At 42.1% G+C, this 24,982-nt stretch overlaps 1 protein-coding gene across 5 annotated transcripts in view; it reads right to left on the reverse strand.

The window, feature by feature from the left end:
• Positions 1-11,591: 11,591 nt before the first annotated feature.
• The window catches only part of Evi5 (ecotropic viral integration site 5), a 147,451-nt gene continuing 134,060 nt past the window's right edge, over positions 11,592-24,982 (reverse strand). For all 5 annotated transcript variants that reach the window (XM_029477109.2, XM_029477107.2, XM_029477108.2 and 2 more), the window contains one exon: positions 11,592-15,273. In XM_029477109.2, coding sequence (XP_029332969.2) covers positions 14,962-15,273 — 312 coding nt within the window. In that variant the 3' untranslated portion in view covers positions 11,592-14,961. The remainder of the gene's footprint in view (positions 15,274-24,982) is intronic.

Here is a 24,982-nt window from a genome sequence, read left to right on the forward strand (position 1 = left end):
GCAGGGAATTCATATCAATAAATAGCTAGAAAGACTGGAAGGGGCCATTGTAGAACTGGTCTTTATTTTAGTATAAGTGTTCTTTAGAACAGTGGCCACACCCTGTCCTGTCACAGTATTTTTCTGGTATTAAAAAATATAAGTCTATTTGATTTTTGTCTTTGGAGGAATCATCTTAGTGAGTGCAGAGGAAAGAAGAAGGAATGCTTTTTTTTCTAAAATATTTAAATTCAAACAAATACAAAGTGATAATTGTGTGACATCTGAACTTGCCAATCAGATAAGTAATTATCTCTGGGCAAATGGGCAAATGTGATGGCCAGCAAACCCCACAGCCTGAGTTCAATCTCCAGGAACTTAGATGGGGAAGGGAGATAACTGACTTCCAAGTGCTCACCCCCAAATATATAATTAAAATAAAAAATCTTCCTTTTATGAGTAGCAACTGATCAAAACAATATTCAAATAATGACATCAGTGAAAGTATGATTTGATGGTCATCACTTATGTCAATAGGCAACACAAAAGCCTGAGAGTAAGTTAAGGAGAAATTCAGCAATAAACAAATTGATATACTATGTCCACTATGAGTAAAACCTGCCTCTCTTAAAACGTTTTACTGTACTCCATGGTTCTCCCCCAATGTGTGTTCGTGAGAGTCCCCACCCCTGTGTGTGTTCAGAAGAGACGCCATCTGTGTGTGGGTTCAGGAGAGACTCCTGTGTGTATTCAAAAGAGCACCCCCCATGTGTGTACACACAAGAGACCCAGTGTGTGTACATGAGAGGCCCCACCCCAATGTGTGTTCATGAGAGACCCAATCCCTGTGTGTGTACATGACTCTCCCCATTTGTGTTCATAAGAGACTTGTATGTGTGTGTGGGAGACTCCACCCTGTGTACGTACATGAGAGACTCCTGCCTCTCCTGTGTGTATAGAATAACTTCAGAGTATCAAATACCTTCACCCACTAAGCCATCTTAGAACTTCTCTCCCTTGTGCCCTTTTGTCTTTTGTTACACAGAATCAACTTTAAAAAAAGATTTATTTATTCATTTTATATATACATGAGTGCTCTGTCTTCATGAACACCAAAAGAGAGAATCAGATCCCATTACAGATGTTTGGAGCCACCATATTGTTGCTAGAAATTGAAACCAGGACCTCTGGAAGAGTAGCCAGTGCTCTTAACCACTGAGCTATCTTCTTAGCCCCTAGCATTAGCTTTTATTTGCTGATAAATCTTAGCTTTTTCCATTTATAAACCTTAAAATTAGTTTGTATAACAGAGCTCTGCCCAGTCCTTTTTGAAAGACAAGTTTATACTACGTAGCCCTAGTAGTGCTGGAAGCTATTCTGTAGACCAAACTGTCTTCAGAGCTGCTGATGATCCTTGAGCAGTCAATCTCAAGGGCTGGTATCGTTTGACCAGACACCAGGCTGGGGGAGACCCTCTCATATATTAATGCTAAGAATCTTGTAAACACAAAGAAAATGGTATCTTCCTTTAATGATCCTTTTCTGGCTGGCATGTTAAAATTGCACTACTTTATAAAATATAGTATCACTAAAATGTTAATTTTTCCAGGACAGATTTCACAGATCTGAAGAGGGAGGGAGCTGGTGTTCAGGGTTCACATGTGAGAGTGGTTCCTGAGAAGAGAATGAGTAAATAACATATCACAGCGTGTGTGGGCTGAACAGTGTGACTCTTACTGAGACAGACCCAGTGTGAACTCTCATGGAAAAAAAAAAAGTCAATTTTATTTAGTGAATGGAAAAAGTAACGAGAGAAAGAGAAAATGCGTTTATTTTTCTTTTTAGTTTCATCACTTCCTACAGGATGTTAGGTGAAACACTTTATTCTAAATGGAAGAGTCTATGTATCATAACTTTAAAAAATTACTCACAAAACCCAGCTCTGGAAGGAATGTCTGACCCAGTATCTAGAGGGAGGTAGAGCCTAGGGGTTCTGGGAACTCTGAGGTGAAGCTGGGGATCAGCCCTGGTAATCTTTCCATGCCCCAGGCTTGCCTTCAGAAGGGAATGCTGGAGTAGAGGAACTTTGGGGGTTCAGTGCCCCGCAGATGTAGGGGTACTCCCTGCTCTCATGGCCTCCTGAAGAGAGGGATACACAGGGAATCTAGTAGTTTCTGTTTCAGTGAAGTGGTCTAATTAGCCCAGGTTTGCATATTGGCACACACATGCTGCCCCAGAAACACGTGCACCTTTGCGCTTTTCTAGATCAGATAAAAAATTAAAATGACATTTAAGTCCAACAAATTCTGTTGATTCAAAATCTCATCTCTTTGCACTGGAGTGGAAAAGCTTTGAGCTTTTAAGCTGGCAGAGAGAGATGTGAAGGGAGCTGAGACTAGGAGGAGATAGATAGTCCTCCATCTCCCAAAGCCCCGCCACCCCAGCAGTGCAGGTTTCTTTGGTCTACTCTCAACAGGAGGTCAGAAAATAATAGCACTAAAGTCCCTGAAGCAGCAGGGCTGATAAACATTCTCTTTGTTACTTTCTTTGAAAAACAAACAAACAAACAAACTTTCATTTTCTTCAGATTTTTCCAACAAGGTCTTATGAAGCCCAGGCTGCCATTAGATTAGATTAGATTAGATCAGGCTGTGTGCCTGAGTATGACCATAAACGTCTGATCCTCCTGCGTCTACCTAAGGGTGGGATTGCAGGCGTGCACCACCACGCTTGGCTTTGTGTGGTATTGGACACTGAACCCAGAACTCTTTGAGCACTAGGCAAGCACATCCTGAACACCAGTAAAACATTTTTAAAGAGAAAAGAAAATTAAAAACATACGCCCATCTACATCCATTTCCACCATGTTAGTAAAACACCAGGGACACTTTGAAGTGTGGTCTTTATAAAAACACCCGGGTGCTTATCTCCCACACTCTGACTATACTATATCGTTGTCTATCGTGATGATGCGCTGGGATTTTATTGTTACCGGGAGGTTATAGTCTCTGTCTGTCTGTCTGTCTGTCTCCCTGCCTGCCTCTTTTGTCCACTCCAAATTATACTGTGACTTTTAAAAATTGTACTTGAGTTTGTTTGAAAGTAGAATTTAAATATTCCTTTTTCTATTTTTATGAGCCTTGTGACATTTTCACACACACACACACATATATATATATGTATATATATATATATATATATTCCTGTACATAATATACTTGGATCATATTCCTATACCTGCTGTTCTCTCTTAGCCCCCATTGGTCCCTTCCTCTTCCCACATAATCTCCCTTCTGCCTTTATGTGGTGATTATACACATGAAAGAAAACAGAAATGCTTGTTTTCTGACTGTAGTTCCATTTGCCTAATTTAATTATCTCCCGTTCCATCCACCTTTCTGCATGTGACACAGTTTTATTCTTCTTTACGACTGAGTAGTATTCCATGGTAAAATTCTAACACATTTTTTTGTTTTTTACTCATTGGTGAACACTGGCACTAATTCCACAATTGGCTACTGTGGACGTTGGATAATAAGTACATGTGTGTAGGAGTCTCTGTTGTGCGATAGCTTTTATTACTTCTGACGTATTTGCAAGAATGGTATCGCTGGATCCTATGGTAGTTCTGTTTTAGTTTGTTGAGGCACCTCCACACTGAATTCCACAGCAGGTGAACTAATTCACACTCTGACCAATAGTCCTAAGTGTTCCTGGTTCCTAAAAGAAATGCTTGCCAGTATTTTTCTTGTTTTTGTTATCTTGATGGCAGCCATTGTGATCAGAGTGAAAGAGATTTTCAATGTAGTTTTGATTTGTGTTTCTCTTGTCATTAAAGGAGCCGAACTTTTCCCACATAATTATTGAGAGTTTACACAGCTCCTTTTGTGAGCGGTTTATTCATTTGTCGGTTGCTGACTTGACTAACTCTTCTTGTTCTATTTCATTGGTTGGTTCTTTGAGATGATGGATGTTAATTTTGGTCAGATAAAAGGCTGGCAGGATTTCTCCTGGTACATAGGCACTCTCCTTACTCTGGCAAGCCTTTTGTTCTGTTCAGAGGCTTTTAATTTGATATGGCCCTGCCCATCAGCTCTTGCAATTACTTCCTGAGATACTAGAGTCTTATTCAGCAAGTTGTCAATATCTGCATCTTAAACCCTTTCCCTATATTTTATTGTTTCCAAGTTTGTTAAGGACTTTAACCCATTCAAAATTGACCTTTGTCCAGAGTAAAAAACAGGGGTCTGAGGTCAGTTATGTGTGTTTGGATACTGAAATCTCAGTACAACGTGTTAAAGAGGCCCTCGTTCCCTCCCCTTCTCCCCACTCCCCTTCCTCCCTCCCTCTCTCTCTTTCCATTCCTTCCTTTCTTTTTGGTAGAACTATTTTATTTTACATAGAGTGTTTGCCTGCATGTGTGTGCATATGCACCATATACGTGCCTGTAGATGGCCATGTACCATCATGTGGGTGCTGGGAACTGAACTTGGGCCCTCTGTAAGAACAGCAAGTGCTTTGTAACCTCTGACCTTTTCTCCAGCCCTGGCCATCTTTCTTACATGTGGGTTTTTTTTTTTTTTTTTTTTTTTTGGCATCTCCGTGGAGAGTCGGATGCAGCAGCTGAAGGTTGACATCCTACCCGCACTTCTAGCTCATTAACCGTCATGTCTGAAGCAGTACCTTGCTGGTTTGGCCACCAAGGGCTCTGTGGCATTATCCAGAATCACCTCCTGTGATACCTCTAGCATTACTTTTATTCATAAAGAATTCTGTAAAAGTTTTTCTTAAAGACTGATCACCAGGAAAGTGTCTTCTGCATATGACTAGCCTTGTGCACAGGAACTCGCAGCAGCTGTGGCTGCCTGAAAGCATCAAGCCAGCCATAACTCCAGAATGGCTGCGGCTGGGACTCAGACTCAAGGTTCTACCTCTAGCTGAGGAGCTCACAAGCCCCTGCCCTGGCTGAGGAGCTGTTGGCAGTTGATGGCTGCTGGGGAAGAGGCTCTGGCCCCTGGTAGGCTTCCCATGATCTAGTGAATGACCTTACTCACACACATTTATGGACAGCACTAGTGTGTGTGTGTGTGTGTGTGTGTGTGTGTGTGTGTGTGTGAGTGTGCGCACGCGTGTATATGTTTGTGTGTGAGTTGGCTGGGGAGGAAGGAATAAAGAGTGGATATGATCAAAATACAGATGTATACACAAATGAAATTCTCAAAGAATAAATTTTAAAACATTTTTAAAAAGGTTTATCACCAGAGGTGAGTCCACTATTGAATGAAGGCTGAGACCCTTGTGAGGTCTATGGACACTGTTGAGTCATTTTCCTGAAGGCGTCAACCTGTTGCACCTCTTCCAGGAAAGATGATTAATTTCAGAGTAACTGAGAGGCGCCAAGCATGGTAAAGGTACAGCCCTAAGCTAGTCTGGTGGATGCTGGGAATTATGGATTTACCTCCCTAAGTCTTGGCTTCCTCATCTATAAACAGGACAACATTGGTGGACCTCAACTGTGGTGGTTTACAGTGTAAACTCAAGTTTCTCCATGAAGGCCACATTCCAGCTGACAGATCACTGCAGTTTCACTGACCAGGTGGGGCTCTGTGATACTGTGGAGACACAAAGTATCAAGAGTTAGAACACTAGTGTATGGAACTATGTCAGGATCCTTTGTCAGCCAACAAGGAAGGAGGAAAGGGAAAAGAGGAGAGAAAAGGAAAAGCTAGAATGCCATCTATACTAGCTAGTCTTAGATCAACTCGACAGGAGCTAAAGTCATCCGAGAGGAGGGAACTTCAATTAAGAAAAAATGTCTCCATAGGATTAGGCTGTAGGCAAACGTGTAAGGCATTTCCTTAAATTAGTGATTGATGGGGGAGGTCCCATTGTGGGTCATGGGACCCGTGCTGATGGTCCTGGGTTCTATAAGAAAGCAGGCTGAGCAAGCCATGAGGAGCAAGCCAGTAAGCAGCACTCCTCCATGGCCTCTGCATCAGCTCCTGCCTCCAGGTTCTGCCCTGTCTGAGTTCCTGTCCTGACTTCAGTGATGGACTATAATGTAGAAATATATAAACAGAATAAACCCTTCCCTCCCCAACCATCTTTGGTCATGGTGTTTCATCACGGCTGTAGTAACCATAATTAAGACAGTGTCCCTAGTCATCACAGTCCTAACTGAAAGGATTTAGTGGGAGGGGTCCTCTATTCGGAACAGCACTGAAGTTTCAGAATGTAGAGATCTTAAGGAGCAGGAAGTCTTGTGTGCACTTCCAAAACAAGTAAAATAAAAACCTTCCCAGACAAGTGTGTGCATGTGGCCCTTGACAACCAGACACCCTCCCCTAAGTCTCCATCCCGGCTGTACTGAGAGACAGCAGAGAGAATATGAAAAGAAGACCAAGCAAATGAGAAACAAGAAGGACTGTGACGGTTAATATTGTCAACCAGGCTGTATTTTAGAGTGTCTGTGAGGTGAGTTTTTCCAGAGAGGATTTGCTGAGGATGAAAAGTCCCACCAATGTAGGCAGCACCAATGTGGGTGTCCCATGTTGATGGAGAGCTAGGGATTGTGGGATTGTGAAGTACTGCCAACACTTGAATTAGCTTTGAAATGTCTTGACATTGTTAAACACAGAGCTATGCATGACCAATTAATTCTACCACTGGGGACACATTGAACTGAAAATGTATGCACTGTTAGAAAGTGTGTATAGTAATTGCACTAACATCATTTAGAGTAGCAAAGGAATGATAACAAACCACCTGTCGATTTATGAATGTGTAAAGAGAAGTCAATATGCCCACACACTGGAATTATTCGGGGAAAGCAGTGGATATGTGTGACAACATAGATGAGCCCAAAGGCCCAGTGCAGTAGCTTGTGAGCTGACTCAGTGGTTAAGAACTCGGGCTGCGCTTGTAGAGTACCCGGTTAATTCCCAGCACTCACACTGGGCAGTTCACAGCCATTAGCAACTCCAGGTTCAAGGGCTCCAGCAATCTCTGGCTTCTGTGTGCACCTGCGTGCTTGTGGTGCACATAAGCTCCAGCAGGTGCACACATGCACATAGAACAGTTGAGACACACAAGCTGACCACTGCTTCACTCCATCTTCATGAAGCATCCAGCAGGAGCAGACAGGAAGCAGCTGAGAGTCTGGAGACATGCTCTGTGTATAAGAGCACTAGCTGCTCTTCCAGGGGACCCTCAACACATCTGCTCATTTGATGTTTTAGAGAAAGGGTCTACCTCTGTTTTAATGGGAATTAAATGTCATTCTTTCTTCCCAGTCTGGCTAGGGTAGGCCCTAAGTGTACCTGGAGGTTGACCACAGAAAGCACCAAGAAGGAATGCCATAGCCAAAGAGCAGAGGTTACACAGAGCCCAGATAACCTCTTCTGGAGGAGATGAGGCTAGGGCACAGTGGTTGGCTGGCTGCCTGCTCCAGTCTGCTATGTAGAGCTGTGGTAGAAGCGGGGGCAGTTGGCACTCCCAGGTGCATCTCAACTGCCACAGTGCCTCTCCACCCGGAGTCTCTCATGTGTACAGAATGTACTTCCTGTAAAACAAATCAGAGAGAAATCTTTCAAGTCAACCAGCATCTTTCCATTCTCCCCTTAATGAAGGTGTCTCTGAAAAAGTAGCGATCCTTGGCAACGTGGGATGAGGGCAGTTGTAGACACAGTAGCAGCTTCTTTGAGGGACTTCTGAGGAAGGCTTTCTAAACCTAACTCCTCTCTCAGTACACAATGGATTAAGATAAAATCCCAACAAAGATCGAACGATGTGATATTAGCATCCACAAACAAAGTATGTCACAGGAGTGAATGAGACAGTGTACATTTGCAACTGGGATACATTCCAGAAGTGGTCCTTCACCCTAAGGTGCTGGGTGCTTTGTTGCTTTTTGAGACACTCTCCTGTAGCCTAGGCTGGCCTGGAACTTGATGTGTAGCAGAGGATGACCTTGAACTTGTGACCCTCCTCCTCCCAAGTGCTGAGCATCCGCATTTGGTTTATGACACGGTGGGAATGTATCTTAGTTAACTTTTCTTTTGCCATGGCAAATCACCAAGACCAAGGCAGCTTATAAAAGAAAACATTTAATTTTTGGACTCATGGTTTTAGGGGGTGACCACCATGGTGGGAAGCATTGCAGCAGGGCAGGTAGGTACCCTGCTGCAGCAGCACCCTAGAGTATTCATCAGAGAGAAGAAAACTACTTGTGAATGGCAAGGGCTTTTAAAACCTCAGAGCCCACCCCCCAGTGACACATCTCCTCCAACAAGGCCACACCTCCTAGTCCTTCCCAAAAGTTCCACCAACTTTGACGCACGCATTCAGATAGAGGAGGCTAAGGGAGTCATTCTCATTCAGACCAGTACAGGATGCGGCCCAGGACTTCATAACACACAAGAACTGTACCAGCTGAGTTACACCCCAGCCTGCTGGCAACCCAGATGCATTTTCTGATGCCCTGTGGACTTAATCTTACAACCACACCTCTGTATCTACTGTGCCATCTGAGTGATAGGAGTCTGGCCTACCTTCATCTCTACAGTGGCCTTAGCACCATTAGATTGTATGGAAACATCACCTGTCAATAAAATGCTGTTGGCCTATTAGGAAATAGGGAGGAAATAGGGAGGTGGGAGTTCTGGCAGAGAGAGAGGTTGCTAGGTTTGAGTCAGGCATTGGGGATTTGCCGCAGACATAGAAGAAGACGGTTCCGTGAGACTGAGGACCAGGTAACTGGCCATGTGACAGAACTTAGAGTGGAATGATGGGAGGATTAAGTTCTGAGCTAGTCAGGGAATGATCCGAGGCTTTTGGCCTAGGCATTTATTCAATAATAATAAAGTCTCAGAGTTGTTACTTCTGGGAACAAAGTGGACAGGTGGAAAAGCCCAGGGTTACAGAAAACACCACACATTATAGACATAGGCCACTGACACTCCAATTCTGGGTTTCCTACTTCACTGAAAGAATTATTTCTATAACTGAATAGAATTAGCATTTCATTTTCCTAGAAACTAAGATTAACCATTCAAGTATTTCTTCATTAATATTCAGAGGCACAGCATGTGTAAATCTTAGAGACAGGTGGAACATTGTTCGCATTTGAATGTATGAACAATCAACACACCTAGCAATTTTTTAAACTAATAATTTGAGTTAAGTATCCCATTAGTTAATTTTGTTGTTGTCAGATGAACTTAAAAGGAAGGAGGGGGGTCACTTTGGCTCAATATTCAAGAAGCCCACAGTAGTGAAGGCAGATGGCTATGGTCAACACCGCCAGCTAGGGACAAAGTGTTCAAACACATGACCCCATGTGTACATTTTCATATCCTAACCATAATGTTCCGCCACTGGTCTCCAAAGGTCACCTCTTAAAGCAAAATGCATTCAACTTTAAAGATCTCTGCAGTGTTTGCTTCTTGCCCTGCCCCCACCCCCAAAACGAGGTTTTCTTACATAGCCTTGGCTGACTTGAGACTTACCACATAAACCAGGCTGGCCTTGAAATTGCAGCCATCCTCCTGCCTCTACTTAAATTACAGGTGTGTGCTACTACTCCTTGTTAGAAGTCCTGTTAGTTCTAACTCCGAACAGGGTTCAAAACCCAAAGTCACTTCTGAGACCTTAAGACAATCTTTCTAGCTGTGAGCTGCTGTTAATAAATGACATACTTCCAACATACTATGCTGGGTATACATTTCCTTTCCAAAACAAAGCAAGAGCAAGGGCTGGGCTGGAGAAATGGCTCAGTGGTTAAGAGCACTGGCTGCTCTTCCAGAGGTCCTGAGTTCAATTCCCAGCAACCACATGGTGGCTCACAACCATCTGTAATGGGATCCAATGCCCTCTTCTGGCTTGTAGGTACATACAGATAGAGCACTCACATACATAAAATAAATAAATAAATAAACAAACAAAGCAAGAGCAAGACTCTGAAGAACAGATACTGAACCTGTATCTGTATGTAGCATCTTGGATTCGTGGTGGCATCATGCAGGTCCTAAGAGCTTAGGGAGAGCCCTCTACCCACAGTCCTCCTGTGCCCTGAAGTACATGTGCCTCTCTCTCAAGTGGGCTGCATTGGCCTATAAAACCAGCGGCACCATGTGAATGATGCCAGGCATGTTTCAAGTCTGAGATGGTACCTGGCCTCCGTGGGCCATAATTTCAGTGGCCTTTAAGAACCTGTGTGACAGAAGCAGGCAACAGATCTCTCTCAGTGGCGATTTTGGAGCAGAGGGGAGGCTGTCCTCACAAACACTATCTAAATATAAGATTAAAAAATGGGTTTATATTATTGTACCCTCATACCTTCCACTGCTGACACCTTGACACGATTCCATTGTCCCAGTGCCAAGTCTCTTTGGCAATTGCAGTCACTTTGCCCATAGTTGCCTTGTCTGCTACTGGGGTCATGCTCCCTCCCTGAGGACTACTTTTGGTTTTGGACAGCCACCCAGATGGATGTGAAACAGTACCTGTTGACATTCACATTTTTCCTCTTTGCCCAACTACTGCAAATTGATCCCAATTTTCCCTGTGCCTTTGAGAAGTATCTATATTCTATTTAACTCTAGTGACTTTCTTCTTATGCTTCTAAGTTCCCAAGCATTTCTCAACCATGGAGTCACTTCTATCCTCTGTACTCCTTGTGAGTTTTTGGATGACATACCCTTTGCATTGCTCCAGGTATAGACCTGACTGGTGAGGGGGTGAAGAAAGAGGCAAAATCAGAAAATCTGGAGGCAGAGGGACCAGGCTCTCTGATGGAGAAACCCCAGCACCTAGGAATCTCGCATGTGTGTTACACAGTTGAATTGAGTCAGAGTTGCTGCATACAGTGAATAAGGTGTGGTTGTTATATACAGATAAAGAAGGCAGGGTCTCTGATACACAGATGGATCAAGAGAACAGGCTTAGCTAATCTGGGTAGAAGCAGTTTCTTCAGGGAAGCCATCTAAGGCCATAAACACCCAGGGAACAAAGCTATGGTGGACATTTTCTCTATACACTATCAACATTGGATTCGGAGGAAGACTTTGCTGCTCCTCTGAGCCTCACACTACAGAGGAAGGAGAAGTTCTCTCTCTTTCTCATGGATCCTTGACAAGTTTGTACCCAGTCAGTAGCACCCATTCCCTAAGAACTTCACTAAATGATTCCTCCTTCCTCCATACCTGGAGATACCCTGCCTCGATTGAAGGCCTGTGTGCTGCTGGCATCTAGTGGGTAGAGGCTGTGGCTACTGCAAACATCCAAACAGTTCCAAGGCAGAGGAGCCTGGAGGATACCTCTGGAAAACGTCTTGTGAGTCTTCATGAGTGCACCCAGTTCTGAACTAACATGCAGTAGCCTCCATGTGATACCTAAGTCACACAGATCTGAATGTATTACTGAATTCACTGATGATGCCTTCGATAACTTAAACTGCATGTAGACTGCTCGGCACTCTGTGCGTGGAGCATGTGGAAGCGACATCCCACTGAGGGACAGAAACCTCAGCAGTACCAATCCTCTCTGTGGCCAAATGTCCGTAATAGGATTCTGGTGCCCCTCACTCTTAAAGTTAATAATCTAAGGACATAAAATCTTGTAAAATGAGAAACTTTAATTATTTAAAGCAAAGGCACAAGTAAACATTTTAGGTTATACAGTGTTACAATGAAGAAAACCCCGCAGTACAGTGAAATACACTTGTGACTTTGCATGTCCGATGCATTACCATGTCAGCTCTTCTCTGGAGGGAAGGGGTATGTAGATCCTCCACAGATGTAAAAGTTGGATGTTAAATAGCATCTACCCTATTGCCAATGAGAAATTTTAATTAATTTCAGAATTAATAAGAAATTAATTAAAAATTGTTTGCTAATCTAGAGCAGCAATAACTTTCAAGCTAAAACTCATTGCTTTAGTAAGTTACTGATTCTACAAATGTTGGCCATCGATGTCTTGGTATTGTGCAATATTCATGCTGGCCGTGAAAAGCTTACCAAAACATAATTGATATCCTTAACTTTTAAAAACTGAATATTACAGTGCATTATGCAAATGGTGTATAAGGAACCAAATGACTTCTTATGATGCCAGGAATAATATGCTTCAAAAGCAGTAGACATTATTTTCAATCAAAGGCACTGCCTGGAAATTCACAAACTGCATTGTGCTCAGGGCTGGAAAAGGCTTTTTCTCTTGTTCTCAACATAAATGGCCAGTTAGCTGGACTATGATGTTTCCATCAACCAGCAAAGGCTGACTGGCCGACAACTGGTCAAGCAAAATAAAAACAAACCAAAACAAAAAATGCAAACAGCAAGAAACCAGAGTAGAAGTTGATAAAACAATCTCTTTGGCCTCGTTCTCCATAAAGAAAATTTATGCATTGATTTTAAAGAAGTCAGACTCTGGGTGTGGCACAGCGGTAGAGAGCTTAGCCACTGTGTAAGGCCCTGGGTTCCATCCCCAGTACTGAAAAAAAAAAGTTTGTTGAACTGCTTTTTGGATCCTAATGTCTGGGCTCTCCTTTAGTGTGTCACCTGGGAAGAAACGAGAGCAGGAAAGTCACTATCCCAACACAGCAAAGTTTTCTGTCCTCTGTCATCCACTCATTTTCTGCCTAGAACATCCTTCAAGTCTTAGGGTGTGAATAGATATCATTTGAAAAACACAAAAATATCAGATGAAGTAAAAATTCATCATTAGACCACAGTCCAACACCTTAAAGTCCTAAACAGATTCTTAATATTAGTTTGAGTGAAATGGAGTCAGATCAGGGCATAGTATCCTATAGGACCCTGATATCCATAAGGATTTTATATTTCTCTCAGGTGCATGTAAATTTAAAAAAAAATATTTTTTTTTTGATATTACCCAGGCTGGCCTTGTACTCAAGCAGTCTTCCTGCCTCAGCTTCCAGAGTAGCTGATGTAGGCATGCCCCCCTGCACCTGACTTGACTCAAAAACCTAAACGCTTCTAGCTTTCCCCTGTACAAATCAATCAAAAGAGCATCAATGAATTAAAATCTAATTACCAAGGTTATTTTACACCTATTTCAAACCAGAAAGAGTATCAGGATGCTCTCTGTCTTTGTTTGTCTTTTGGTGGCTCTGGGATTGGATACGGGGCCATGGGCATTTTAAGTAAGCATTCTAACTTTCGAGTTGTACTGCTAGCTAGCCCCATTCATGTTTCCTGATGTGGAATCGAGATCAAGAACAGGGCTCCAAGTCAATTTCACTTCACTGGGCTACGACAACCTCCTGAACTAAGAGTACAGAGCCACACAGGAGAACCCGCAGGGGCTCGACCCTGGCAGTGCTGTCACTCTCAGAGCAGGACCCACTCTCACCGAGAGACTTGACTCCATGCTCGTGAATGCCCATCTCTACAGAAGAGTCTCTGCAGACATATTTAAATAAGACTTATTGTATTGCCAAAGAGCAGGGAGCTAAAAAGCTTATTTGTGAGGCCCTTTGAAAAGCCCAGAGAGAGATTTTAATTAATACCTCAAATAACTATCTTGCGATCACAGGTAAATTAAATACAAGAATTCAGTGGGTGCTCTGGACACAGAAGCGTGTTTCCAATCCAGTCTGTCAAGCAAGAGAGTAGCTGGCACAGTCTCCTGGGACAGCCCAGCCCACAATGCAGCATAAGGCATCACACAGTCATAGAATGAAAACTACTTTTGCTTCTTCTACTCCATTTCATAAAACATTTTTCTTTATGTATAAAACATTCTGTGTAAGAATGTAATTCCGTAAATGTACTAAATTCTATTTCCCACTATGGCTCTTCTTTTCCTAGGCTGCTAACAAAAGAATGTGGAGGCATCCAGTCAGCACCAGCCTGCCGCCTCTCCACAGGTTGAGTGTCCTTTCTCAATTCACAACTAACAGGCATTCGGCTTTCTAGAGAAAAAGTCTGAATACAAGGAAACAACTAAGAGTAAAAGGTTCTTATGGCTTTACCTGTCGGTTAGAAACTAAAGGATTTAAATACAATACTCACAACATTCTTTTCAGATATATTTGTGTGCATCTTGGACTTTATTCTAGTGCTAAATTATATTAAATAGATTAGCATGAAGTAGCATGTGCTATAACCTCTTTAATCATGGAAAGTATATTAGTTACAGATGGAGTAAAGGGCTTCATCAGTAGTGTTTGGACAGCAATCAGTTATGAATCTGCAAGTTACTAACAGCTGCTAAGCCAGTAGTGTCTGATCTGTATTGAGTTGTCTTCTTTTAACCTGTTATTTACACAAGTTCTGTTGGAATGCTGAAGGCAGTGCTTGTCAATGTTTGCTACTCGTGTAAGAGGTGCTGGGTGGTAGATTTATAAATATGTACAAATAATCCATCTGTAGCTACCCTGCTACTATTCTAACACACAGAAATACAACACACATAAAACCTAGAAACTAAAACAAAAAACTTTCAGGACAGACAATTACTTTGTGTTTAGAAATTATACAAAGAAAAGGTGTTTGTGTGACAGTCTCCAATGGCCACTAACAGAACTGAATTTTAGTGAAGAAACAGACATGTTAAGCACAGGCTAAATCACATCTCTGTTCTGGTCAGATGTCTACAGGCAGCTGACTTGGAAACTAATAAACACAAATGTACAGTTTGTTCAATGAGCATAAAATATTGCACAAGAGCAGTTTTGTTTAAAAAGAATTCAATTTCTCATAGTCCTCAATTTTTAAACAATTCTCACATTTAGACATAGCAGTATTTTCTAAATAGGAAAAATTTATATTCAGTAATACTGTTAGAACCCCATTTACCAATTAGCATACTTCAGTCTACTGTGGCAATGGAAATTCAGTGAGCATTTGGCAAAGACAGTCAGGTAAGACTGTAAACAGACATATGTACAGGACAAGGGATGGCTCCAGCTTTTCTCATGTAACACTGCTGCCCTCAAGACTCCGGCTGTCACAGTGACGGTCACACAGTAGTTGAGTAGGACTCTCTCTGTGGGGGCTGCTTCTGTGGAGCCCCAGGGTCACTCTCCTGAGTTCCCAGCATACCATCTTCTGCTTCGCTCTCACTGCCATCTGCCAAAGCGGGATTCAGAGACATTGGGCCAGATTTTCTGTGCAAAGGAAAACCAATGGCACTTTCCTGTAAGGAACTATCTATAAAATCTTCATCCGATGAGTGGAACAATTCATCGTCTCCTATTAGATGGCTGACAATGTGGATTCCATCAAAAGGAGGTCGGCTGGAGAAGTCCCGCTGGCCTTTTAGGCATCTGAGCTGTGAGAACAAAGTCCAGGTTATCAGATGTACTCAAGCCAAGGCACATGACCACCCCACGAAAAAGCAGGGATTCAGATTCAAGGAAGACAGTGCCTTCATCTTTTTACTTATAGAAATGTTAAGTAATGGGACGTGACTCATTCTAACTGATTCTAACAGTCCTGTTACTAGATTGTATTATTCTCATTTATAGATTAGGAAATAAACTTGAGAGAAACCTAGTGAGATTTCAAAGCTAATAGTTTTAATTTCAACTATAACTTTACTGTGCTAAAGATAATATGAACTCCATACACGCATCACCTGATTTGCACACATCACAGACAGTCTGGCTGCATTATAAATTATACCGTCCTTATCCCTGGGTTATTCTGAGGTAAATCACAGACAGCCTATTAATTCATCTGTAAATATTAGCTGCATTCCTAGGAAGTATGAACTGTCCTCTTCACTATAACACACACCATCTCCGAAGCATGTCACCTTGATTCTGTTATAAATGAGAAAAATGAAGCAGAGATCACCCAATTTCTGAGTCTTGGAACTGGTGAAGTAGGTAAGTTGGTTGGGTGTCTCACTAGCACACACAAATCGATGTTCTGTATATTGTGCCTATTTCCCCTATTTAAAAAAAGTGGAATTAAGAACAGCAAAAAAAAAAAAAAAAGGGTTAATTAGCTGTCACCTATGTTGAGGATTAAAAGATATGCTAAGATACACTTCATGTTCCTACATTCTTCATTCCTATCAACCTCTATCCCTGTTCTCAGTGACAAGCTCCTGGTCACTATCTTTCAAATCTTGAGATAAAGGCAACGTGAAACAGACAGGAAATGTTACAAACACTTTCAAAACTAACGGTTCTGAGAGAAAAGCCATTATAACCTAGCCAGCAGCCTCCCAGCTTTCCTGACAAGACTTCCAGGAAGAAGTGAAGACATTTTTGCAATTCCTTGCCTGCTTGTAACAACTGGAACAGGGATACACGATTCAGTAAGGCGATTATCTGACTCAGGCATTCATTCAGCTACAAAGAAATATCCCTGTCCTACAGCAAGAGAAGAAAATTAAACTGAGAGACAGTGAAACTAAAGTAGCATGTGGTCCCTTGGTACAGCAAGGGACCCTAGACTCAGCACTGCATCTTCAGCGAAACACAGAATGGTGTAAGAAGCTGGGCCCTGAGAGCCAGAGCTTAACTATAACCGCCATGCTCTGATGCAATATCCCTTCGCCATATTGCAACACATGATTTATAGCTCTGAGTGCTGAGTTCAGTCAGTTAATCTCTTCCTTTCTCTTTTCTTCCCCAGATCCTTCTGAGGAAATATTATGGGACACGTGTCTTCCTTCTTCCTGCTGTTACAGGGGAGGGGCAGAAGAACCACAACTTGTCAATTGTTTGGAAAGCTGTGGTTTCCCTTTGCTCTAACCATAATAAACATACTGTAGCCTTTATCAGATGATGCAAGGACAGAAAATTATCTATGGCTTGAATACACAGTTTCTCAGCATCAAGTGATGGCTAAAGTCTCTTTTAGAGCTGCTGATAGAACAAAGCAGAGGAATTTTTTGGTTTTGTGAAGAAACAAAGAAAGGTAGGAGATAATGTTGTAAGACTGAAGCCACACCTTACCTCTGTCTTGGACTAAGGAGTGGGCATGCTGGGTTGTGATGAGGAAGGCCTGTGACTATAAGTGGGCATCTGGGCAGGGAATTTCAGGGTACTGAGCATGAGTTCAAAAGGGTTACATATGGGCAAATCTACTGGAAGTCTGCATCTGTCCTGGGGCTTGGATAGAAGGCCTTCTGCACCATTAAAGGTCTTCATTTCTGTTGTAAACACAATGTTTGTAACTCTCATACCAGACTTTCAGGAGTTAATTGGGGGGAAAAAGACCTCTCCCATGTAATGAACAGAAATCTTAGAATCTGTGTTTTCCTCGTAAGTCTCATGAGCGTCTGAGATATTGAGGGGGTGAGATCTGGAGAGGAGGGAGAGCACGGGTCTACTGTACAATGAGGGAGGACTCTGGTCTACTACACAAGGATGGAGGACACTGGAGGGAGGACACTGTGCAATGAGGGAGGACACTGGTCTACTACACAAGGATGGAGGACACTGGAGGGAGGACACTGTGCAATGAGGGAGGACTCTGGTCTACTACACAAGGATGGAGGACACTGGAGGGAGGACACTGTGCAATGAGGGAGGACTCTGGTCTACTACACAAGGATGGAGGACACTGGAGGGAGGACACTGTGCAATGAGGGAGGACTCTGGTCTACTACACAAGGATGGAGGACACTGGAGGGAGGACACTGTGCAATGAGGGAGGACTCTGGTCTACTACACAAGGATGGAGGACACTGGAGGGAGGACACTGTGCAATGAGGGAGGACTCTGGTCTACTACACAAGGATGGAGGACACTGGAGGGAGGACACTGTACAATGAGGGAGGACTCTGTACAATGAGGGAGGACTCTGGTCTAATGCACAAGGAGTCTTTGGCTTAACCTTGAGTGACAGGAGAATGCAAGAAAACAAATGTCTCTGTGGCAGATCTCTGTTTAAACGCAGTGGGACTGAGTCCGTGAGAACAAACTCAGTGTCAGGACTTTGATCTTCCAGACAATGAGTGCCTGCCTTGTCTTGACCCCAGTGGGTACACACAGGTTGTTGTGAGCCAATGCATCCCCTCCCCCAGTTGGGCCCTGGGAGCATTCTTTTTTTGGGGGGTGGAGGGGAGTTCAAGACAAGAGTTTCTCTATATAGCCCTGGCTGTCCTGGAACTCACTCAGTAGACCAGGCTGGCCTCGAACTCAGAAATCTGCCTGCCTCTGCCTCCCAAGTGTTGGGATTAAAGGCGTGCGCCACCATTGCTCGGCAGGAACATTCTTTTTAAACTAGCTGTTTTGTATAGTTGTCTCCTTTGTGGACACAGGCAGAGTTTGGAAATTAATGTCAAACTAAATGACCCCTGACACACATATTAAATTAAACACTGCTGCTCCAACAATGTGCTCCCTTTGTGTTTCTAGTCTTACAGAATAATCTATGTTGCTCAGGTGGTCTTGAACTTGTGACCTTCCTGCCTTAACCACCCCAAATACTGAGATTCGGAGGCTGAACCACAACATCTGGCTCTGTGTGTCTTGAAAAATACACATAGTTTAAGCAAACTATTTGGAGACTTACTGCCTTTATTAATTCCTGGACAAATATAAACATGTATTCTTATGATACTAAACAACAAAAATTCCTTAATTGTGAAATTCCTAGGTGAAATCAGATATGTGTTTTAAAGTTCCCACTGTCCTTTGAAGTACTTCTGAGATTCACTCAGAAGCTGGGGAGAAGTGAGGAGAGAGAAAGAGCAAGGGAGATTTGCTATGGAAATAAAGGAATCATGACTCACATTATAAGTCAAGGAGCCTTTTGTAGTCTTGAGACACACCAAGAGAAGAGTCTCGGGTAGATTATCGTACAAAGAAGATCAGGGTTAACATGTCCAAGCCAACTTCCTATTTGTTTTTTGACTCCTCAGTCTTTTTCAATTGAATTTTTTTCATAAAGTATCTTCTGATCACGGTTCCCTCTCCCCAACCTCTCTTAGCTCCTCCCCGCCCACCCAGCTCCAGCTCTTCTTTCTCTAAAAACCAAACAGGCAAACAAAAAAAGCAAACAAACCAGAATTAGAAAGAGAAAACATAAGAAACATACCCACACACACCACACACACACAGGCTCATGCACTCACATGCTCACACGTTCACATACTCACACACTCGTACATGCATGTACACACACACACTATAAAAACACAAAATCAGAAACCATAATAAACAAGCAAAAGATCAGTAAGACATAGAAAGCCCAAACAAAGCGAGACAAAACCACCATTGAGTTCTTCTGTGTTGGCCACTTACTGCTAGGCATGGATCCTGACCTTAAGTGTGGTTAATATACCCAGTGAGGACCCAATGGAGAAAATGAATTTTTCCTTTGCAAGTGGGTGTCAATGTTAGGTTGCTTCTTGGTTGGGGTGAAAGTTTGTGTCCACTCCCCCCTTGCTGAGACCTGCCTGGCTTGAACCTGTGCTTATTCCTCAGTCTTAAAACTGAAACAGTCAAATATTACCAGAGATGTAAAGTCAACATCTAAGAGGAGCAGGACAAAACAACAGAGGGGATGGACAACTACACACCTACAGATATGTATACCGACAACTACACACCTACAGATATGTATACTGACAACTACACACCTACAGATATGTATACCAATAACTACACACCTACAGATATGTATACCAATAACTACACACCTACAGATATGTATACTTACAGTCATTTCATTCTTGTGAGGACATGCTCTACATAAAAAGAAGCTGTCAGGTAACTGCCAACATTGCCTTCATTATGCCTTTAGTTTTATTATAAACTTATTATATAAATAACATCTAATAACAATAATCAACTAAAGACAAGCTAGAAAACAAAGTAATCCCACAGCCTATAATCCTGAGACAAATATTAACATTTGTAAAATCTTTTGAGATAAGTCTAAGCTTACTGGTCATTATGTGACTAGCCTTACAGCCTTCTTCCCACCTGGTGGTTCACCTCCATACTTCTTAGTCTCACCATCTTTGATGGTTGAATGGTGCCTCTTTTAGACATGCACCATGATCTGCTTAAACAATCCTCCTGATGGGAAATTTCTCTCCTACACCCCCCGGCCATTCTAAGAAACTATAATACTTCTGAGCACACAGCTCTCAGAGGTGCCTGGTCAGTTCTTGAAGATGTACATTAAGAAGCATAAAATCCAGCACAAGGGTCACACCATTCTTAAGAACTTTGACTTCCATGTTTAAGCTATGAGCCAGAAAGGTGGTAAGAGTTCATACCTTAGCACTGCCTGGAAATTTCACTTCTGGTTCGCCTTCACGTTTACTACCTGGTCCTTTAACTGACTAGTGCCTGCAGCTGAAGATGATCTTAAGCTGGTCTTCCTCCCTCCTCTTCTCAGCTGCTGAGAGTCAAATATGTACCACAGCACCAGGCACAGCCCTGGGGCCTATAGAGATGGGTCAGTAGGTAAACTGCTTGTTACACAAGTGCAAGGCTCTGAGTTCATGTCCCTAGCACGCATTAAAAGTTGATGTGGTGGAACGCAGCTACAGCCCTATCACAAGGAGAGGGTGGAGACATGCCCCATTAGAGACCCTGTCTCAAGAAATAGAGGGGGCTGGAGAGATGGCTCAGTGGTTAAGAACACTTGCTGTTCTTGTAGAGGTCCTGGGTTTGGTTCTCACATGGTAGCTTATAATAATTTGTAATTTCAGTTTCAGGGGATCCAACATCCTCTTTTGGCCTCCATGGCCATAAGACATGCACATAATGTACATACATATATGCAGGCAAAACAGTCATACACGTAGAATAAAAATATAAAAAACTCCCACATACTCAAATGTGCTTCAGAGCTAACTCGCAAGTTGATCCTTGACAGTGATAAAAGCAAAAAAAGCACTGCTTACATGCAATCCAACTTATAAAATAACAAACAAAACCCACTTACTAGCCAAGTGCAGTGGCACAGACCTGTAATCCCAGCCTGGGCAATAAAATGAAACCCTATCTCAACCAAAAAACAAAAGAATTCATTTATTCATTCAGTTACTGGGTTCTGAACCCAGGACCTTGTACATAGTTGAGAACACAGATAGGTCTGATGCTGGAGTTTTACATCCTAAGGAAGCATTACAGAAAGGCATAAAACATTTGTTACTGGACATATACTTTATCTCTATCTTTAGTCCCTGGACTACAGGGATGGTTTTAAAATCAGTTTTGAATAATTTAGCATTCTGATTCAGTAAGACGTGAACTACATTAAAAAGCTGGTAGAATTTTGGACAGGCCCTGAGCACATTCATGCCACCCATTTCCATGTTAGATGCAAATATCAGCAATCAGACAGACGGAAACACACGGGGACCGGGGGCGGGAGGGAGGGCACTGCTTCTTACCTGATGTGGACTACTTCATCATGTTATGCATTAAGAAACAGAGTAGAAGAACATGAAGAATGTATATAAACAACATTTAAGACACTGGACACATTTATCACAACTTTAAAAATTAATAAAACCGGTGGATTTCGGAGTTCGAGGCCAGCCTGGTCTACAAAGTGAATTCCAGGACAGCCAGGGCTATACAGAGAAACCCTGTCTCGAAAAACCATTTAAAAAAATTAATAAAACCTTAGTCCTGCACTAACACAGAGAAATCAGAACTCAGGCTTTCTCTGTAAGCATGGAAACCCCAACAATTTGGCACTGACAAAGGAGGGTAATGAGATGTATAACGCACAAAGAATAAGGCACAAAATGTTGTGTAGTTAATAAGAAAACAGGAAGCTGTTATGTTCATAGACTGATGAATTTAGTTAGGCTTTGACAGGAAGCAGCAGAGTTTCTAACTGCATGATAGTGAGAACTCAAACACAAAAGCTGAGAGCAACAACTACAACTACCTCACACTAAGATTGGCACTAAAGTTTTCGAGTAGGAAGAATCTGCAGAGATTTTAAGTACGTGTAAGTATTTCAGAACTCACCATCAGTTTACTCTAGAAACTAAGCCACCGTATGCTAAATTTCTTTGTAAAACAAACACCTGACCTAATTTCAGAATTTTGAGGCTTCTAGATAGAGACCACGACTAAGTAGCAGAGAAATCTGTGCTGAGAAAATCTGGTAACCTGGGCAAGGGCCCACGGAGTCAGGGAGATAACGTGTTCTCTCTGTGTTTGCATTTTTTTACGGCACATTCTAGAGTATCATTAACTTATCAAAAATTAGAGTTCATTTTTACTTGATTTTAAAGAGACATGAATGACATTTTTCCAATTTTGACATCTAAACAAAGTAATTCTCACAATTAGTAAGATATTAATAAAAACATTTATATGGCATTTTATAGATAATGATGCATATTATTCAAGTTAAAATAACTTCTCCATGTGCGAGCAGAGATTGCATGGTCCAGACAAGTTCCACATTCAGAGATTTAAAAATGAGGAAAGAGCACTGGGTATTTTGAAAGACAATCAATCCACAACAAAGTGGAAAAAGCCATCCGCATACCAAAAAAAACCCCTAACCAAATGAACTTTGATCACTCCTAGACAAGGTCTGAACTATTGAAGTGAGTCATGTGAGCTGCAAACAGTTGCAGTAAGTTTCCAAGGTTGAGTCATATCAGATTGCAGAGCTCCATCTGTGCATTTGCCTTTGTGTATCAGTGTCTGTAAAGCACAGATCTTTTTAAGCTGAATAACATTTGTGTAGCAATACTCAACACCAATAACTAGCTATACATTATGCTTCATATAGGAAAGCAGGCGTCAAGCATGATAGTCACATGGACAGTCGCATGTGCAGCTAAGTTCTACACATCTTACCTACCCCTACGTTTGGTCAATAATTTTGTTGGATTCTCTATAGAATACTTTTTAATAGCTTTTTCCAGATTTCAGAATTGAAAACAAATGAAAATAGGTAATTGCATGCTACATTTTCTTTCTTTTTTTTTCACCACTGCCAACCTGATCTCCTAAGCACAGGAACTATAAATTATAATGTACATACAGCCAGGCCCCAAATTTTCTTAATTATCAGCTTCTTTTAAAAAACTGTGCCAGGCGTGGTGGCACACGCCTTTAATCCCAGCATTCGGGATGCAGAGGAAGGCGGATTTCTGAGTTCAAGGCCAGCCTGGTCTACAGAGTGAGTTCCAGGACAGCCAGGGCTATACAGAGAAACCCTGTCTCAAAAAACAAAAACAAAAACAAAAACAAACAAACAAAAACAAAAAACAAAAACAAAAGAAAAACCAAGCCAAAACAAAAAACTGTATTATAAACACAACAGAGATTAAAACCAGAAACAGGCATCCAAAGCAAAAGCTTTCCAGAATAGGAAACCGATAAAAGTGATCATCTGGAGATCGCTGTGTGCCAAAATCCTCAGATGCAACAAACACTTAAGAAATGGTCTAGATTAGAATACCGAGACACTTCACTGAAACACTAGTAACTTAAAGCAAAGAAAGGAAGGAAGGAAGGAAGGAAGGAAGGAAGGAAGGAAGGAAGGAAGGAAGGAAGGAAAGAAGCAAGCAAGCAAGCAAGCAAGCAAGCAAAGCAAAGCAAAGCATTAGGTAAGTCATTAAAAAACACTGAAAACAATGGTTAATTCACGTTCAGAAGCAGGGAAGATCTGTGTACCAACATGTGAAAGGCAGAAAGTTTGGAACTTTGGAGAACCTGATCCCGTCCACGTGTTTCCAGAGTAGAAGGGAGGGAGCCATCTACAGACTCTGTCACACTAAGGAAGCTCTACACAGTCCTGTGGGTAAGCAAAGAGAGACTACCGCTGAAGGCTTCTTCCTGGCAGCTGATGGATCTTCACACAATTGAAACCATTAGCAATATTTAGACAGCAGTCTAATGCCAGTGGCGATGAGGTTAGGCATGTATGAGGTTCTATGTAAATTTATGACCAATCACAGGAAATAAATCACTTCACACTTGTTTCAGTCTGAACTTTTAAGGCTAGATCAAAGCACTATGAATATTTCATTTGATTTAACCTTTAGATGAAGCATTAAAAAAACCCTCAGAACTGTTAGCAAGATGACCTCATGAAGTCTTTCTTTTCTGACTGGACTGAATTATGTTAACAGGAATTGCTGAAGCTATATGATGGGTTTTATCAATTCATCAAATCAAGCCAATGTGTTCCCACAAACAGTGCACCAGATGCTGGCAAGCTGAAGGGGAACAAAACAAGCAAGGCTCCTGCCATCAGAGACCTTGTGTCAGGCAGAAGAGACTGCATCTGATGTTGGAGTATCACACCAGGGCACAAGAAGTCCACAGGAGAAGCCGGGCACTGTCCAGGAGGGAGGATGCTGAAGGACAAAGCTGAACTGGGTCTTTAAGGATAAGCAGGTGTTCAAGGAGAAATTCAGGTATAGGTGACATGGTGAGAGACAGGCCTGAGAACACTTTACGTGTTGAGAAACTAAAAGAATTTTGTGTGGCTGGATCTAGGTCTTGTGAGATAAAAAGGAGTAGAAGCAGGGAATAAACTATGAAGAATCTCAGTTTATGCCAAGGAGTGAAAAAGCTTCATGAACCATAGAGCAGCAAGTCATGCCATTGCAGTTACTTAATCATCTTAACATACACTTCTTTTATGGTCTACTGACTTGACAGGGACATATTAGTCCTTGGCATTGTCTGAAGTGCCTTTCTGGTGTGACTTCGATTTCCACCACTAATTCCAACAAGGCAACTGAGGGACAAGAAATTTGCCCATACTAACACAGCTAGGGAGTCACCTGGCAGTGTTGCAAGTCCTCTACTAATCTGTTTAGGCACCCACAAACAACCTAACTAGCCACAAATAAAACTATAGGAGGGATGGTAAACAATGTTAACAGAAAAGCAAGATCTAAGTCTGAGTCTGACACATTACAACTGCAAATTGCTAAATGTCATGGTCTCTTTTAGTAGGTCAGTGACAGTCGTCTTGAACTTTTCAAGGTACCAGAACACTCAAGATACTTGATATAGTTATGAATACATTCTCAAAAGATGTACAAATATCTATGTACAAAGTACCTTTAAACA

The sequence above is a fragment of the Mus caroli genome, unplaced genomic scaffold, assembly GCF_978045245.1.
Source record: "Mus caroli unplaced genomic scaffold, Mus_caroli_1 scaffold_4, whole genome shotgun sequence".
NCBI classification, from domain to species: domain Eukaryota; kingdom Metazoa; phylum Chordata; class Mammalia; order Rodentia; family Muridae; genus Mus; species Mus caroli.